The sequence below is a fragment of the Arachis hypogaea genome, chromosome 11 (genome assembly GCF_003086295.3).
Source record: "Arachis hypogaea cultivar Tifrunner chromosome 11, arahy.Tifrunner.gnm2.J5K5, whole genome shotgun sequence".
Lineage (NCBI taxonomy): Eukaryota > Viridiplantae > Streptophyta > Magnoliopsida > Fabales > Fabaceae > Arachis > Arachis hypogaea.
The window spans coordinates 46890516-46910616 of record NC_092046.1 but is presented as its reverse complement, the minus strand read 5'-3'; the positions used below and the strand labels follow the sequence as shown (position 1 = coordinate 46910616).

Sequence of the window (20101 nt, the reverse complement as noted above, 5' to 3'; positions counted from 1 at the left end):
TATTGGATAATATCATATGGATTTAATTAGAATCTCATTCCATGATAAACACGACAGTGAATCAATTCCGATCCACTCAATTATTTTCCATTATTTTGTTTAACAAATTATTATTTTTGACAAAAAAATTTTGAAAACTTACGATTCTAATAATGAAATATATAAATTATAAACCAATTCAATGCCTGTAAAAATTAGATTAATTAGATAAATTGTCTATAACATTTAACAAAACTATCTAAATTAATCTAAATTAAAATTATTCATGTAACAATCCAAGTTTCAGTACATTATAATCATACTGAAAATCGAGTATTATTAATTTGCCTTCTTAATTATAACTATTACTTATTATTAAGCCTGTAACTAGTTAGCACGCTATCGATTTTCAGTTAAATTTTATTTATTTATTATTATTTTTTTAAATATTTAAGTCAACATACATTAACAGAGAAAATCAAGATTATAGTCATACATTATTAAAAACTCATATACAAAGTATGCATAAACATCTCATAAACATATACAGAAAATCAAGATTATAGTCATACGTCGTCAATCTCGTACGGATCCAGTTAGAAACATTCTTAAGATAGCTATATATATATATATATATCTCAGGTCCTGGCTGATAAACCACTATTTTATGGTATATTTGAATTGAATTGAGTGGATTTTGTCAACTATTCTCACACTTATTCATGTAAATTGCATGTTTTTAAGTTTCCTTCCTAATTTTGTGCTATGATTGAAAACATGCTTATTTGGCCTTAAAATTGCTAATTTTTAATCCTCTTTTATTACCATTCGATGCCGTGATATGTGTGTTAAGTGATTTCAGGGTTTAGAGGGTAGGAATGGCTTAGAGGATGGAAAGAAAGCATGCAAAAATGGAAGGAACACAAAGAATTAAAGATTTGAGAAGCTGGTGTCGACGTATACGCATGGTTGACGCGTGTACGTGACCAGGAGCGTCGTCTACTGACGCGTATGCGTGACTGACGCGTACGCGTGATCTTGTGCAGAGTCCAAGCGACACGTGCACGTAGATGACGCGTACGCGTGAGGAGCGTCACGTGCTGCACTAAAGTGAATACACTGGGGTGATTTCTAGGCTGCTTTTGACCCAGTTTCAGGCCCAAAAACGAAGACAAGAAACTGGGGAGTGGAGCTAGATGGGGAGGAATCATTTATTTACACACTTTTGGTTTTAGATGTAGAATTCTAAAGAGAGAAGTCTCTCTTCTCTCTAGGATTTAGGGTTTCTTCTTTCAATTTCTCCTTAGGTTTGGATTTCAATCTTATTTTAATTTAATTTTCTCTTACTTTTATTTGTTCTAGCACTTTAGTTCACCAACTCCTCTTGTTAATTTCTTTATTTTTCCTTTTGTTACTCTCAATTTCCTTTCAATGCAATTTTATGTTTTTATGTCTGTTGATATTTGCCTTAGTTACTATTATTGATTTCTTGTTTATGTTAGTCATAGCCTTTACTACTTCTTGTATTTTGTGATGTTTACTTTTATTGCATGCTATGTGTTTGATGAAATGTTTCTTTTAACTATAGAGTAGATTTTTCTATTCTTGTCTTGGGTTGGTAACTTGGGCGACCTTGAATTGATAATGTCCAAGTGATTAATGATTGATGTCCATTAACACTAGCTTTCATTAATTCGATTAGTGAGTGGCTAGGACTTATGGATTGAGATTGATGAAGCTCATTTGACTTTCCTTCAATTGGTAGAGGATGAGTAAATGAGATTGATCCCTACAACTATCATATTGTGGTTAGTGACAAGGATAGAGATCCTTAACCATTAACCCTTGTCAAGGCATTTTTACCATTTGAGTTTTCTTTACTCTCTCGCTATTTACATTTCTTATTCTTTATTTCAAAACCCCGAAAAGAAGTACATCATAACCAATAATAAACACACTTTCCTGCAATTCCTTGAGAAACGACCCGAGGTTTGAATACTTCGGTTTGTACTTGTGACAACCTAATTAAACGTTGGTTGAGGATAATTTGTTGGTTTGGATCTATACTTCAACGTGATTATTTTTGTGAAATTCTTAACCGACAAAAATATTCCGTCACTGGCCTGTCCAAAAACTCCTAAACTGGTACCCGCAGCCTAATCCTCTCTAGGGTCACAAAAGTGAGGGAAAAACATGCTAGATCTTGAGATGTGGCTACATAGAATATCGTCAAAACAGCAGTAACTACGTAATCCTTCTTTCTGGCGAGTAATGTGGTGAATACATATGAACGAGAATGAGTTACACCCCAAATGAGGTGGTTACCTAAGCGGGGTCTTCATAAGCAAAATCTTCTAGTAGTTCATGGGAAGGTATGCACATCTCCATCTATAGGGTGGAAAGAGGAGGGACAAGAATTGAGGAGTCTTTAGTGGAGTTGGGGTGTTCAGTTTGGTTCATTTTAATATATTTTCAGCCAACAACGATAATCCATTCACAGAATACAAATAAACAACCAAATCAAAAAGCGCGCACACACACACACACTCACACACAAATATCACAGAGAAATATGCGGAAACAAGTATGATACATGTTTAGTTCTAGTGCAAGTCATGAGCTCACGTGTCAGTTTCTACTCATTCACGACGTAATCCAGTATTCTTAGCCGAATATGACTTTTCTAGAACTAAACATAACATAGCAACCTTCTATAGGTGAACTGCGGCCTACAAAAATGACGCTCCTATAAGTGAACTTTGCCTTGTAGAAATGACAACTCTCTGTAGGTGAATTTCGACCTACAAGAACAACACCTTGAAGTACACAAATAATACCCATTGTAGGTGAACTTCATCTTACATACAAGACCTCTAAGACTAATGGAAAAGCAGCACATAGTATACGAGTGTCCCTGTTCCTATTTTCGGCCTAAGACCAAGTCAACAAACATCGGTCACACTTATCGGCCTCTACCAATAATTCCTATCTCACCGTCTCTGAGTTATTTAATCTTTAGGGCTAAGTCCATTTTTATTATTTTTTGTATCTTTTTTCTTTCATTAATGCTCTTCACATCTTTTAAGTTGTATTTCAATGTTGCCCCTAATTTGATTCTTCCCTCATATTTTTTTTTAGGTGTTTTATGACAAGAGAATCCTAAGATTCTTTAGCTTAGATTTGTTTTGTTAAAGTTTTTAGGAAAAATTATTATTTTACTCTTTTGTTATATTATTATAAATAAAATAATATCTTTCAAATAAAATACTAATACATTATATATAGTACATTATATTGATATAAGTAAGCTAATAATAAAAGAGTAATGGTACTATTATGTTATTATTCAAAATTTGTTAATTAAAGTCTTATTCTTAAGCTTTTAGGATTTGTTAGGGTTTTATCTTTCTATTTTATTACTATTAATAAAATAATATCTTTAATAAAAAATAATAATTAATTTAATATAAACAAAATAGTATTAATAAATACAGAGAATTAACATTTTTTATTTTAATTATTAAAAACTTAGTTTATTAAAACTTTATTCTTAAACTTTTAAAAATTATATTTTAACTCTAAACTTTTAAATATCTTTACTTTTAACCCAATATTTTTATAAAATACTAAATTAATCTTACATATTTTAATATATTTAAAAACATCCTTGAATTTTTATAAAAATACTCTTTTTTATCTTTGAACTTTTATTTATTACCCACAATATCCCAAAACTTATATAATTACTATTTTTAATCCCAATCTTTTATCAAACTATATTTTTATACTAAAAAATAATTTTTGTGTTGGTGACAAAAATCTTTTCTTGTGATCTTTATTTTAAATTCGTTTTCAAACTTTTCGACTACCAATTTTTACCCGATTTTTTCAAACCAAAGAATAACATTTTAACCATCATAAACACATCAAAATAAATCAATTAAACTTGATTTCAAGCCTTGAAAGCTCACGGTTCAACAGCAACAGCAGTGACTTCCAAGTCACTTGAATTCCAAGCTTAATTTCATCAAAGAAACATAATCAAATTAACATAAGAACATTCAATTTCAATCACCGAACAACTAATCATCAATCAAACTTCAAGAACACAATTAATTCTTAATTAATTTATCAAACTCTATCTCCATACGACAATCACAACAACCAAAGCTCCAAAAAAGTTTCTGACTGAACAACTGAAGAAGAAAACGTCAAAAATTGGCTACTCCACCTTCTCCTCACTTTGACCGAACCATGCAAGCTTGAGGGGAAACTCCACCGTCAATTTCTCCCGAATAAAAGTAACGTCAACGTGAAGAGGAGAAAGATACGAACACTTTAATCGGATTAAATTTTTTATTAGAATTACGAAGTTCAAGAAATCAAAGTGAAAAGTTCATGGAAGGAGTCACGATTCTCTCCTTTCTCGACTTCCCTTTCTGTTTCCCTTTCAAAATGAATCATGCATGGCTGAATGATGATGATTAATGGTGATTTGATGATTAGGTGTCAAGGGCATTAAATGAAGGGGTTGGGTGTCACGGCATTATGCTACTGAGTCAACGATTCAAATTATAAATATGTTAAATGGATAATTAAGAAAATAAATGTATTAAAACACAAGTAATAATACATATGGGAGTAAATATATATAAGTTACTAATATAAATGACATTAGTAACATAACGATTATAAAAAAAATATATGAAAAAGTATTAACAACTTTAATTTCATCAAAGAATACCGATATTTACCTATATCGGCGGATATCGAACCCGATAATAATATTATTGTCAAAACTCTATTATAATTATGACATAAAAATTAAATAAATAACATAATAATAAAATTATATTATCATTTATTTCATTATGAGGTTCGAAACTGACTCATCAAAATAAAACTTGTTGAGTTTGAAGAACTAAAATATTTTAAGATGATGACTAAACATTAGTGGATTAAAAGCCAATTGTATGTGTAATTTTTGTTTAGTGTGCAGAAAATAAATTGAATTGAATCTAGCCCAAAAAAAATGCTACAAGCCAAATGGCATTCGGCCTACACACTCAATCATGACTTAAGATTCATTTGCTACCACCACAAATGTTTTCTATCAGAAACAAAAGCAAAAATCTAACCAAATAAAAGAAAGAAAGAATCTGGCCAAGAACATAAACAAGTTCATATCCAAACATAAGTCCAAATAGTGATCAACATCCAAATTTATTCTTTAACTAAGTGATTCAAGTTCTATTTCATTTGAACAAATCTCTATACCACCAAACCAAACTCTCTTTTCTTTTTCTTTCACATCACCCATGTGAATTCTCTGATGAAAGAAAAAAAATTTAAGAAGTTAGGTAAGTTGAAGAACAAATGACAAAGTATCCAATTTCAAGCCAAAAAAAGAGAGGGTCAAAGAATCTAGGACAATAGGCAAGATCACATTCAAGGACAAATCACAAAAAGAGGGTTTTACATTTGTGCTTCGTTGAAAGTTGTTGAATAAATTCTCTGTGTTAAGCACCAATCTGAAAAAATGAAGAAAGTAAAGATGACAAAGCTCTACTGTGAATCAAGACTCAAAATTCTGATTTGGAGTCAAAGTAAGAATGCACGGTACAGATTCAAGAATCAATTTGAAAAATGTTGAAAGAGAAGATGAAAGGTACGGTTGCATACACTGTCTAATCACTGCTTTTACTCCATCTCTCATCTGTGAACGTCACTGCTACTACTAATTTTTGAGAGAAGAAGTCAAACAAGTGCTGAAACAAGTTTCAAGCCCCGGAAGCTTCACTCCTCTATTAAAGGGGTGAACAGCCAAGGATTGGAGTACGGAGTGAGAGCACTACGCTTGGGTTCCTATAATGCATTGAGCTATTTATTCTTCTCTTTCATGGTTCTTGTTGAATATTCTATTGTTTCGGTCTAGTCTTTCTGTATTTCAATGGTAAAAGGCAAAATGTACGGTTTGTAAGTAAAAGCCATTGAGTGTAAAAAGGCAGAGAATTTAACTTGGAGAAAAGAGCCATAAGTTTATTTTAGAAATTCTTTGTAAGTATTTCTGTTTTGTTATCATGATCCTGAGGAGATTCTCTTACAAGTTGGGTTAGTATTTTGTTGTTGAAAATTAGGGTGAGTTCCTAGTTAAGTCTGGTTTAGGTTAGCGAAATTGGATTTGTCCCAAATAGGATTCGTTAGAATCTTAGGGAGAATTGGTGAATGTAATCTTGTTGAAAGATAGTAAAATTCCGTCATTATTGTGATGGAGACTGGATGTAAGCTGTATTGCACTGAGTAGTCGAATTATTAGGATATCTAGTTGTGTTGCTTCTTTTTTCTTTCTCTATTTTTAGTTCTGCATTTTAGGAGACAAAACAAAAATATCTCCTGATTCTCCAATCCAGCTATCCTTCACTTTAATACACCTTACTCGTAATTCTGTTTTGGCTCCCACTGTATCAAGAGATAAAATCATAATATCTCCTATTTTCTACTCAAAATATTTTAAACAGAATTCTAGTTTGATATCAAAATTAAAAAGAGGTCAAGATTCAACTTTTTTTTTAGCTACTGATATCTATTAAAATTAATTATTAAAAAATAAAAATTTTAAAAATATCGTGTTGGTAAAAAAATGTGGATTTGGTTGTTCCAATTCACTGTCCAAAATTTTCCAAAACTTGAGGCCGAAGGAGCTAAGGAACATTATGGTCCGTCTAATTTCCTAATGATCTAGTCCAATCCAAATCAAGAGAGAGATTTTCTCATTACCTCCTTGTGGACATAGGATTAATAGCAAATAACACCTTCCCTTTTACATATTTACCATAGCTAAAATAGAGAATGGCGCAGCTTATCCCAACTCTAGACTCTTTCTACATTGAAATTAAGACGTGAAACCTTTTTTCTTTCCCTATTTCTTCACGTGTTCTTTCTTCATTAAATGTCTATCACTCTATCTCCTTAAATTAGGGTCCAAACAAAATGAGCCATCGGGATCGAACTCAGTTATCATGTTAGGTTCACGTTACTTATACTGGTAGCTCTAATGAATCACTATCACTGTTCAAGTAAAATTCTTGTGAAGCAACATATATCACATGCACGGATAAATAAAAATTATAATAAAAAGAGCTCCCCGTTCTCACCCCCACACTCCGACCACTTTTCTTTTTTAGGGTAACTCTTAGAGCTGGATCGAAGCAACTAGATCAATGGGTTAACTAGAAATCAATCCTTAGACTGGTTAAATTTAAATAAAAAATTGATTGACCATGAATCAATTAAAGAAGTGAAATTAAACAATTTTAAATAATAAAATATAAAAAATTACTTTTAAATTTTAAAATTTTTGAATCTCTAATTTTATCAATTTTATGATGGATTCAATTTTTAGGACTTGTTTGGGTAAACATCTAAAAAAATATCTTTTTTTGAGTTATCTTCTTTTAAAACATCTTATAGAAAAATAAAAGTAATTTTATATTTGGACATCTCATTCAAAAAGATCTTTTTATTTATCAATTATGTTTGCGTATGACAATCAATAATGCTCTACAAATGCATCCAAGTTATCCAAGTAATATTGGCCAGACGCGTTCCACTCGCCCTCTCACTCGTTTGTCATACACGCGCTACGTATAACGTGCTGCAACCTAAAGCTTTACTCAACGTAAACCTTCTGCTGCAACGTAAACCTTTTTTTCTGCTCGCGTCTTCTCTGCTCGCATTCTTCCTTATTGATCTGCATTGCCTTCGTCATTCTCCTCTGGTCGCGTTCATCTTCTCGTTTTTTCTTTAAATCTGGTTACGTTGCATTTATCTTCTTCCTATTCTTCTTCATTTTCTTCTTCGATCTGCACTTCTGAATCGAAACAATGAATGACTCAATTTCAAATCAGTTGAATGAGAGCGATTTGGATTATTCTTCTGAAACGAATCAAATTGATGAAGTTTGGATTATTCAATTTTGAATAGAATTGAAAAGAATGCAATTGCTAATTTGAATTGAATTGAATTTGAATTGAATGGACGGAGGTGTACTGAATTGAATTGAATTGATAATCTGTAAATTGTAGGTAGAGCTGTTTGAATTTGATTTTATATAATGGATTATATTTCGTTCACTTAGTACTATACAATTGTTTCACCATGAGTACGCGTTCGGTTCATTATGAAGAAAGCTGTTTGAATTTGATTTTATATAATGGATTATGTTTCGTTCACTCAGTACTATACAATTGTTTCACCATAAGTACGTGTTCGGTTCATTATTCAGAAAGCTGTTTGAATTTGATCTTGTATAATAGATTATGTTTCGCTCACTCAGTAGTATACAATTGTTTCACCATGAGTACGTGTTCAGTTCATTATGCAGAAAGCTGTTTGAATTTGATTTTATATAATAGATTATGTTTCGTTCACTCAGTGCTATACAATTATTTCACGATGAGTATGTGTTCGGTTCATTATGCAGAAAGATGTTCGAATTTGAATTTATATAATAAATGTTCCATTCATTTAATACTATACAATTGTTTCACCATAATAACTTGTTCGGTTCATTTTTTTTCTGCACAATTCAAAACTCTTCCTACTCACCTTCTACTGCTTCTTCACCCGAGAGAGAAGGAGAAAAAGACAAAAAAATATAGTAGCAACAACAACAAAAGAATAACGATAAGGAGTAAATACGTGAAGAAGAAGGAACGCGAAAGAGAATGAGGAGAATGAGGAGGAGGAGGAACGTGAAGAAAAAGGCGAAGAAGAAGACGCTCCGTGCGTAGACGAGCGTGAGAAGAAGAAGAGAGAAGAAAAAGGAAAAAAAAAAGAAGAAGTGCGGGGAAAAGAAAAGAAGAAGTTGGAAAAGAGCGGTTTCGTGTGTGTTGGGCACGTGTATTTCACGTTTCATATAATGGTATTAAATTTTTTTTCGTGTTAGACCAACTTGGATAAATTTGGATACAAAATTACATGGATGTGTAGCATGACTGTATAACAATATAAAAGCACTTTTTATTTATTTATTCCATGAAAAACATCTTTTTTTAAAGAAAAAAGATCTTTAAAAAAGATATAAATTACAACTTTTCAAAAAAGATATTTTTTTATTTTTCTAGTACTTTTACTTTTATTATTAAAAATTTGTCAAACACGTTAAAAAATAAAAAAAATCGTTTTTCATTAAAAAAATCATTTTTTATCAAAATAATAACGCCCAAACAAACCCTTACAACATAATTTTTATTTATAAAACTAAAGAGAAATTAAGGAAATTAAAATAAACTAACAAACGTCCTTCGTTGTTTGACACATTTTGTTTAATGTTAATTAATTAATTAAATCTATCTAGAACTATTTGATCAGCATATCCTGTACTTTATTATCATAAACCTGACTGATTCTTCGATACGAATTGTATGGGACCTCCCTCCTTTTACCCGGATACTTCGTTCTTTTCAACGCAGATGATAAAGTCTACAAAAATATAAAAACAAACTACACTTGGTACCAAATTTTTTGTTGAGAAGAATAACAAATAGAAAAGAAACAAAATATCCTCATCTCTAAAATAAACCAACAAAAGAAGAGGCCAGCACATTGAGGAATTGACGGGGGAGGAATTTAGAATTTTCCTAGTTAATAACTCTGAATTCCAAGGGCATCTCTTAGCTAAGCAAACCAACAAATTGTGCACCTCTATTGGCCACTACCATCATTTCGTTGTTTCTGACTTTGTCTAAGGTATCATTACTTTCATGCTTCACGCTAAAACAACACCACCAAAACAATTCAAGCCAAAGAGAAGGTTAATAAAGCGCAAATTGTACGTGAACAATCAATTCAACTTGTATAATATAATCTATCGCAAATACGTGTATTTTAATTTAAAATAAACTATATGCATTGATTGTTTACGTGGTATTGCGGTAAAAATGAGGGGGAAAATATATATTATTATTTTTTTTTTATGAAAAGTGGGTGGAAACTAGTTAGAGACTTGGTGGAACAGAAACAAAACATGAAAACAGAATTTGCAGCAACTTTAGTACTTTTTTGAATGCCTGAATTGTAGGTCCACAACCACCGAATCTATTTATTTATTTATTTAATTTTTTTATCCGAAGCTATCTCATTTCTATACTTCTTGTTATAGTAAAATGAAGCCAAGTTGAGCAGCACAACTAACAAGAAAACTTCAACAAAGCAACATTTACTAACATGTAACTAACTTTCAGTCCTGAACATAGCAGAAGCAGGTATAGAGTTGGTGGAAGAAACAATATATTAATTATACTCAACTACCACTGTAAAATCAAAAGAAGTTTCTGATCTTATATATCAAATAACGAACACAAATGTAATGTTGGATCTTAGAGACTACATAACAAAAAACACAGCCGAAATAAAAATAAAAGTAAAAGTTACCCAAAGATTAGTTGAATATATAGGAGAAGATGATTTCAAGCATAGGAAACATCCGAAACAACACCAAGATCATCTTCATGTTGTTCTTCTAGTGGAGCAGGCAAGTTGAGATCTATGAAATTCTTGGCAGTGGAAGAAGAGGAGGAAGGTGCCGCCATGGCGATGAGATGAGATCTCTTGTGACCGCCAAGGGCTTGGCCAGAGCCAAAGATTTTGAAACAAAAAGGGCATTGGAAGATTCTATCACTTGCTCCTGATCTTCCTCCGTCACAGCATATGCTCCTATGACTTCCCAACGCCCTCGAAGATCGAAAAGTTTTACCGCAATTCTCACACTGACGACTATGCTTCCCGCGAACACGAACCTTCTTCATCTTGATCCCATTGCCGCTCCCAGCCTTTGATCTTTCAACTTCTCCTTCTTGTTTTACTAGTATTGCATCTTTGTTGGACCACGTGTCCCTTGAGAGCATAACCAGGAACATGGCGACGTCTTCCACTACTGAAGTTTCCGAGACGGAGCTCACCGGTTCTGCTTCATATTCATGTTCATGTTCCATAAATCCAAGCTTGGGCTGCTTCTTCTTAAGCTGTTCTTTATCGTCTTCATGGTTGTGAAGAATGGACCTTGCTCTCCAAGTTCGCTTGGATCGTTGGCGAGTTGGTTTCTTTGATGACTCTGTCTCGCTCTCTCTGTCTTGAACCGCAACAGAGTCAGGTGGCGGTAGAAGTGGTGCAGCCAAGGGAGAGAACTCGGGATCTGCGACTCTGAAACTCTTCTTGGGATTCTCCCTCAACCCATAAACCAAAGCAGCCTTGTCTTCGGGTTCTGATTCTGAGAAGGAGGAAAATGAAGAGGAGGATTCAGAAGAAGGTAATGGTGGTGCTGGTGGTTGAGGGGGTTTAGGGGGGAGAGGAAAAGTGGCCAAGTGAGCCTTCATGTGGCCACCTAGGGCTCTTCCATTAGGGAAGGTTCTTGAGCAGAGCTTGCAGCATTTCTGTCTCTCCATTATTGTTGTTGTCGAAGAAGAAGAAGAAGAAGACAGAGCAATGGGAATGGGAGAGAAAAAGAATGAAAAAGGCTTTTCGTTTTGGTTACTTCGCTCTTCTGTTTTTTTTCTTCCTAACTTCTCTCTCACTCCCACAAGTTTGTGACTTTTTTTTTTCCCTTTTGTATTTTGGTTTGGAAGGGGAATTGAATTGGATTTGGGAACTTAAAAGGAGTAGGTGACAAGCATTCCTCCACCAAAAAGACACACACAACCCAAAAATTTATTATTTTAACTATTTCCCTATATTTTAAAAATATTTTATTAGCTTAAGTAATTCCTTGTTTATTTCTTTTAATCAAATTATTATTAGAGTCAACAATAAATTATAAAATTAGTGTGGATAAAGTTTAGTAGTTACAATTATACTATAGGCCGAGTCTAAATGGCAAAGGCACCCTTTAACTTATGGTAACGATAGAAAGACAAAAAAATTTTCATAACTTGCCTTATTTAGTATTTATTAATTGTTGCGATAATTAATGAATGCTAAATAAGACAAGTTGATGAATACTAAATAAGGCAAGTTATGGCTGTTTTTGGCTTATTTTCTTTGGTTACCAAACATTTCTATTAATTTATATAAGGCTAAGAACATATTTTTTTTAGATGGAAACTTATATGCAATCGAAGTGAAGTTGATAATTGAAAGTGGTTAAATAATTTAATTGATTTGACTAAATTTTTATCTAACTACTCTTAGTCATCAACTTCACGTACAGTTGATTGCACCTGAGTTTTCACTATTTTTTTTATTGTAAGTAGGTCTTAGTACTAAATAAAATTTGAAGTATATTTTTGTCTATTAATTTTGTAGGTTACTAAAGAAAAAAAAAGAAAATTAGAGATGCCTTGAGTTGTGCAAAGCTAACAATGCCAAAACTCATAATTTGTTTCAGCGGCAAAAAATTAAGAAAGTGTGATCGTGAACAGGAAAAGACCTTTAAGTAACATGCAAATCTTGCTCTGCCCAAATGGAATATAACCTTTTTCTATTTATTGCTTTCTAAAGTCCCCAAAGTAGGCATGGCCAAAAACAAATGGGTACAAATATTTTTTGTGCTTATTTAATTTCAACGTGCCTACCAAAATAAATCAACATTAATGTAGCATTTTAATTTTTATTTTTTCTATTATTTTGCGGGTCAAATCATATTTTTTCTGCGGGTTCTTGTCGCCGTTATAGTAAAATTCATGTACATTACAATGTTGCTTGGCAATTTATAATTACTTAAGAAACAAAACATGGGGTCCCTGAGAATATATCATCCTCTTCATAGGCATTAGAAGTCGCGAGAGAGAATTATTCGGCTGTCATAAGCAAACTCAATTGTGTCTTGAATGATTATATGGTGCTTCACTACTTCAATTAAATTCTCATTGCAATTTAAAATAATATAGTCACAAAAAACCTATTAAAATAGTAATAACAAAAATAATCTGAGATGGCAAATATAAAGGTTGACATCGCCGTTTCATCACCACAAAATCCTAATCCTAATCTCCCACCACCACCAATCTCAGCTTGCAACCATTCACGGCCAAAAATCTTCTTCTTTCTCTTTGCTTGAGAGGGTAATAAACATCTTCGGCCAAACCAATCTCTCCTTTCTTTGTTGTTTTCATTGATAGTTCTTGTTTCTATAATCAATTAAGAAATTATTTCTAATTTTTGATAGAAGATTTTGAAATTTATTATTATCACATCATAAAAGTATGAGTTAGAGCATACTTGCATCTATGTTAGTGATTTTGTGAGATGTCTTTATTATTGTTCTTAGTGTTTTCATGATTTATATTATCTATCTATTATTTATAGTCACGAGGTAATAAATTTTATATTGGTAACTTAATATTCAAAGTCATGATAATAATTATCCTAAAAAGAATTTGTCAAATAATTTTAGATAAAAAAAAAGAGTATATTAATTTTGGTGACAATTATTGTTTTTAATTTTCATGATTTTTTTAAAATGTGTTGTCAAATCTTTAATGCTGCTTTGCTTTTTTGTTATTGCCTCCATCTTGTTACTTGTGATTTTGATTTACAATTGTCATGGATATTCTATTTATGTTGTATGATTGTTAGTTGCTATCCAGATAAGTTTTTCTTATCTATTGTGTTGCTGTTTCCTATTGTTTTTTCTTTAAGTCTATTACCCCAATGTTTTAATTTTGGTCTACAAATATTATAGACTTCAGGCTTTATATTTTCTCTCTTCTTTGATTCTGAAAGATGCTGTCTTTTTAAGTTATAAATAAATAAGAAGCTATCTGTGGTATGTATTCATTTATCATGTCTCCTAACTAATTAATAAATGTTAATAAAAAAGTTTTTTCAAAAGAATTATCAGAGAGTTATTTTGATGAGAAAGCTTTTATGATGAATAACAAGTATTTTGATCTTTAATAAAAAATTTATACTAATATTTACAAATTTATCTTTATCATATGATTTTTAAAGAGTTTGGATATGATTTAAATCTTATGTTAGCTATTTAAATTTATTTATTTTTTAACTGAAAAAATATATCGTATTGTGTGATTATGCTGTATTTAGTCAAACTATTATAGTCATTAATAAGCAAGATATTGCAACAAGTTTTTGGGTCCAAGAATGACTGCCATGCAAATGAGTAAGACTGGCAATGAGTAGGGTAGGGTAGGGTTTGGATCCTACCCTAACCCTATCCGCAGGTTTAAAATTTTATTAAAATTCTACCTACCTGTTCACACTCTGAGCCGAGCTATCCGACCCGAGATGTTCAATGACAAAGCGACCGACCTCTTCAGGTTAGGCTATCCGACCTCTTCTCAAAGAGGTCGGCCAAATCGACAGGAAAGCCCAATAAAGGGCCCAAATAGAGGAACACGACCCAAATCCACAGGCCGTCCAAGCCTATAGAGATAAGGGCGGTTCCCTTGAAGATAAGCTGACCTCAACTCAAAGATAAAGATAAGATAAGATAACTAACTTATTTTATCTAGAAAGGTCACTCTACAACCACTATAAATACACTGGAGCACCCAGGTATAACTCATACTCTGATTATACTAAAAACCTGCTTAATACCCGTGCTAACTTAAGCATCGGAGTCTCTTGCAGGTACCCTCCACCCTCCGGCGAACAAGGATCAAAAGTGCAGCCAGTCCAACAAGTCGGACGCAACAGCCTCGGCCGCCACTAGCCAGCCGGACACGTCATCTCCGACCAGTACAGAAGATCTCATCCGAGATCGGTCTACAGTTTCAGGTAACCCTCGGAACATTGGCGCCGTTGCCGGAGAACCTGGAAGTCATCCCATCCCCATGGCGGACGACCATGACAATGACCACGATTCAGATCTAGAGGACAGAACGCCGCACAAAAACGCGGACGCTACACCAAAAGATACTCCAGAATCTAACGGAGACAAAAACTCATCAAATCCAGGAGTAATAGAAGCACTTCAAAATCGTTTAAAGCAACTTGAAAAAGAAAGCCAGCATCAACGAGAAGTTGGCAAGGATCTACAAAGAGAGGTAAGGCGACGTCGAGAGCTAGAAGATAAAATCCTACAACTCGAAGCCGATCTCAAAGCAAAGGCTACCCGGACCACCCCTGAGGACAATTCACGCAAAGATCAAGATCCATTCACTAGGGACATCATGAAAACTAAAATTCCTAAGGACTTCAAACTCCCGGATATGACTCTGTATGATGGCACTACAGATCCCAACCATCACCTCAGCAACTTCAGAAGCAGAATGTACCTCACCGACGCCTCGGACGCTGTTCGCTGCAAAGCTTTTCCAACAACCCTCACGAGGACAGCAATTAGATGGTTCGACAACTTACCTCCTAAGTCCATCTCAAGCTTTAACGACCTAGCCAAAAAATTCTTGGCCAGATTCTCCATCCAAAAAGACAAGGCTAAACACCCCTCCAGTCTACTAGGAATCAGGCAAGGAGATCGGGAAAGTCTTCACAACTACATGGAGAGATTCAACAAAACATACCTAGACATACAAAGCTTGCCAACAGAGGCCGCCATCATGGGCCTCATCAATGACCTACGAGAGGGACCTTTCAGCCAATCTATATCGAAGAAATATCCCACATCTCTGGATGAGGTGCAGGAGCAAGCGGAAAAATATATCAACATGGAAGAAAACTCTCGGTTGGGAGAAACCTCAAAATCCGGATTCTCCTACCGAGACAAAGATAAAGAATCCAAAAAGAAGGAAGATCGACAAGGGGAGAAAATTAAAAAATATCATAATTACACCCCTCTTAGGGTATCCCTGGTAGACGTCTACAAAGAAGTCTGCCATACGGAAAAGATACCCCCAGCTCGACCACTCAAAGGCAAAAGAGGAGGAGAAAATCGGAATGAATACTGTGAATATCACCGAGTCCGAGGGCATTCCACCAACGAATGCTTCGACTTAAAAAACATCATAGAAAAATTAGTAAGAGAAGGAAAACTAGATCGATTTCTGGCCACCCGAGATGATGATCAAAGAAAGAGAAGAAGGGATGAAGATGTCGGGCGAGTCGAGCGATCACCTCGTACGCCAGAAAGACATGTCCATATGATACACGGAGGATTTGCAGGAGGAGGAATCTCCAAATCATCCCGCAAAAGATATCTCAAAGAAGTATATCATGTCGAAGGAAAGGAGGAAGCTCCCGACATCCCTGCAATCACATTCACCAAAGAAGATGCATCCGGTATCATCTCAGGACACGATGACCCCATGGTCATCACCATCATACTGGCAAACGCCAATCTCCACCGCACATTAATAGACCAAGGGAGCTCCGCCGACATCTTATTCAAAACTGCCTTCGACAAGCTCGGCTTAGAAGAAAAGGAGCTTAGAGCATACCCTAACAGCCTGTTCGGACTGGGAGATACCCCAGTACAACCGCTGGGATACGTGTCACTGCATACAACCTTCGGAAAAGGGAACCAATCCAGAACACTCAAGATAGACTACATCGTGGTCGACGTAAGTTCAGCCTACAATGCCCTAATAGGTCGGACAACACTAAATCAACTCGGCGCAATAGTCTCAACTCCACATCTATGCATGAAATTCCCAACTACAGAAGGGATAGCTACAATAAAAGCAGATCAAAAGATGGCACGCCGCTGTTATAATGAAAGTCTAAACCTCAGAGACAGAGGAGAAGAGTTCCATACAATTGAGCTTGGTGGAGTTCAGAGACGAGAAGAACTACATCCATAGCCCGAAGGAGAAATAGAAAAAGTTCAGATCGAAGATATCTCGGACAAAACAACTAATATTGGCACGATCCTGAAGGGAGACACAAAAGAATTACTAGTATAGTTCTTACAAGATAATGTCGATCTCTTCGCATGGAAAGCTGCAGACATGCCAGGCATAGACCCCAAGCTAATGAGTCACAAGTTGGCGGTCTATCCAGGATCTCGGTCGGTACACCAGAGACGAAGAAAACTTGGGCCAAAACGATCCCAAGCTGTGGAAGAACAGGTAGAAGCACTACTGGAGGCAGGATTCATAAGAGAAGTCAAGTACCCACTATGGCTAGCTAACGTCGTCTTGGTGAAAAATCAAATGGGAAATGGCGAATGTGTACCGACTACACCGATCTCAACAAAGCCTGCCCAAAAGATCCTTACCCACTCCCAAGTATCGACGCTCTGGTAGATGCTTCATCCGGATATAGATACCTCTCGTTTATGGATGCATATTTCGGATACAACCAAATCCCCATGTATCCACCAGATCAAGAAAACACCTCATTTTTAACGCCAAAAGCAAATTACTGCTACATTGTAATGCCTTTCGGTCTCAAGAATGCGGGAGCTACATATCAAAGGCTAATGAATAAAGTCTTTTTAGATCATATCGGAAAAATCATGGAAGTCTACGTGGACGACATGTTAATAAAGACACAAAGCGAAGAGACATTTTTGTCCGACCTGGCTCAAGTGTTCGACACTATAAGGAAGCATGACATGCGACTCAATCCCGCAAAATGTACCTTTGCAGTAGAAGCGGGAAAATTCTTAGGTTTCATGCTCACACAAAGAGGAATTAAAGCAAATCCGGACAAATGCCAGGCCATACTCAACTTGAAGAGCCCAACTTGTGTCAGAGAGGTACAACAACTCAACGGGAAATTAGCAGCCTTATCCAGATTCTTAGCAGGATCAACGATAAGATCTCTCCCCTTCTATGCCACTTTAAGGAAAGGAAAGAAGTTCGAATGGACAATGGAATGCGAGCAAGCCTTCCAGGATTTCAAAAATTTCCTGGGACGACCACCTATCCTAACTCGACCACGAGAGGAAGAACTACTCGTATTATACCTTGCAGTAGGAAGTCAAGCAGTAGCCTCAGCACTGGTTCGAGAGGACGACAAAGGGCAACAACCTGTATACTTCATTAGTAAAGCGCTGCATGGATCCGAGCTGAACTACCAAAAAATAGAAAAGTTCACCTACACTCTCATACTGACATCTCGACGACTTCGCCCGTACTTCCAGGCTCACACCATTAAGGTTCGGACCGACCAGCCCATAAAAGGGATACTGCAGAAAACAGATCTAGCAGGCAGAATTTTACAATGGGCAGTCGAGTTATCCGAGTTCGACCTCCAATATGAAGCTCGGACAGCCATCAAATCACAATACTTAGCCGACTTCATTGCAGAATTCATAGATACCCTGGAAACTCCCACAGAATGGAATCTCTACGTGGACGGGTCTTCAAATAAGACTGGAAGCGGTGCAGGTGTGATAATAGAAAGCAACCAAGGAACCCAAGTTGAGCTTTCCCTCAAATTTGGGTTCCTGGCCTCAAACAACCAGGCAGAATATGAAGCGTTACTAGCTGGTTTGAAGCTGGCTAAGGAGGTTGGAGCTCAAAAACTCAACATCTTCAGCGATTCACAAGTAGTCACCTCACAAATAACAGGGAGCTACCAAGCCAAAGATCCCACCATGAAAAAGTATTTGGATAAAACTAAGGAACAGCTCGGACAACTCGGGGAATATAAGATCTGCCACATACCCGCGAACAAAATGCCTGAGCTGATACACTCTCAAAACTAGCCAGCACCAAACCAGGGGGCAACAATAGAAGCCTTATCCAGGAAATGCTGCAGAATCCATCAATCTCGGAAGAGGAAAAAGTCCTAGCCATAACAAGTCAGGATCAAGGATGGATGACCCCCATAATTAATTACCTCAAAACAGAAACACTCCCCACAAATGAGAAGGAGGCAAAGAGGTTAAAACGGGAAGCTCAGTACTACACCATCATAAACAACACCCTATATAAAAGAGGGATTTCAATACCACTACTAAAATGTGTGCCGACCTCCAACACAAGGGAAGTTTTAGAGGAAGTACACAGTGGCATTTGTGGTAATTATCTCGGAGCACAAGCTCTCACAAAAAAAGTACTCCCGGCGGGATTTTATTGGCTAACTCTACAAAAGAAAGCTACAGAGTTTGTAAGGACATGCCCACCATGCCAGAAACATGCCAACTTTCACATCGCCCCGCCAGAAGAGCTCATCAGCGTAACATCGCCTTGGCCATTTGCAAAATGGGGACTCGATCTTCTTGGACCCTTTCCCCAGGGATCGGGACAAGTTAAATTCCTCATAGTCGGGGTAGACTATTTCACAAAGTGGATCGAGGCAGAGCCCCTAGCCAACGCCACTGCTCAAAGGAGCCGGAAATTCCTATATAGGAATATTGTCACAAGGTTTGGGGTTCCATACTCCATCACTACAGACAATGGCACCCAATTCACAGACGCGGGCTTCAGAAAGTTAGTAGCCGACTTAAACATAAAATACTAGTTCACCTCCGTTGAACATCCCCAAGCCAATGGACAAGCCGAAGCGGCCAACAAAGTCATATTGGCTGGGCTGAAACGGAGACTGCAAGATGCAAAGGGAGCCTGGGACGAAGAACTTCCACAAGTCCTATGGGCATATCGAACAACGCCATATTCCACCACAAACGAATCACCATTTCGACTGGCATACGGAGTGGAGGCAATGATCCCAGTAGAGGTCGAGGAAAGGTCGCCTAGAGTGGTTCATTACAATGAGGAAGTCAACTCCCAACTTCAAAGGGAAGAGCTCGACCTACTTCCTGAAATCCAAGAAAAAGCTCGGATCAGGGAAGAAGCACTAAAAGTTGAATGGCTTCCAGATATAATCAAAAGGTAGTGCCGAGAGGTTTCGCTGAGAATGATCTCATCCTAATCCGAAATGATATTGGAACAACTCGACTCGGAGAAGGAAAGTTGGCAGCAAACTGGAAAGGACCCTACCGAGTCATAGAAGTACTTGGGAAGGGCTACTATAGACTGTCCGAACTCGAGGGACGAGAACTTCCCAAATCATGGCACGCCTGCAACCTAAGAAGGTGCTATAGCTAGAGAAGGTAAAAGATCTCATCATAGGATGCACTCTTTTTCCTGAAAAGGTTTTTTAACGAGGCACCAAGTTGAGATTTAGAAATTATCCGACTTAAAGGGATGAAAAAACTCCCACATGTATATATTTGCACTTTCTTTTAAATAAAACATATTTTAGATATTCTACAAATTTTCAAGACGCATTAATTTGAAGCATTCATCGTCCG

General features: G+C 35.9%; 1 protein-coding gene across 2 annotated transcripts; it reads right to left on the bottom strand.

Annotated features, from left to right (window-relative positions):
- Nucleotides 1-9209: 9209 nt before the first annotated feature.
- Nucleotides 9210-11685, bottom strand: LOC112720806 (zinc finger protein ZAT9). 2 transcript variants are annotated; one of them, XM_025771898.2, is made up of 2 exons: nucleotides 10414-11685; nucleotides 9210-9753 (listed from the first exon to the last, which is right to left on the bottom strand). In XM_025771898.2, exon 1 carries the CDS (start codon nucleotides 11421-11423, stop codon nucleotides 10449-10451), a length of 975 nt encoding a protein of 324 aa, XP_025627683.1. In that variant the 5' UTR covers nucleotides 11424-11685; the 3' UTR covers nucleotides 9210-9753; nucleotides 10414-10448. The 2 variants fall into 2 exon arrangements, with proteins under 2 accessions (XP_025627683.1, XP_072062913.1); XM_072206812.1 differs by having other exon boundaries at nucleotides 9210-9462.
- Between the last annotated feature and the right edge of the window lie 8416 nt (nucleotides 11686-20101).

Bases quoted from the DNA above. Each gene is read 5' to 3' on its own strand.
- LOC112720806 (XM_025771898.2), bottom strand. From the start codon at position 11,423: ATGGAGAGACAGAAATGCTGCAAGCTCTGCTCAAGAACCTTCCCTAAT.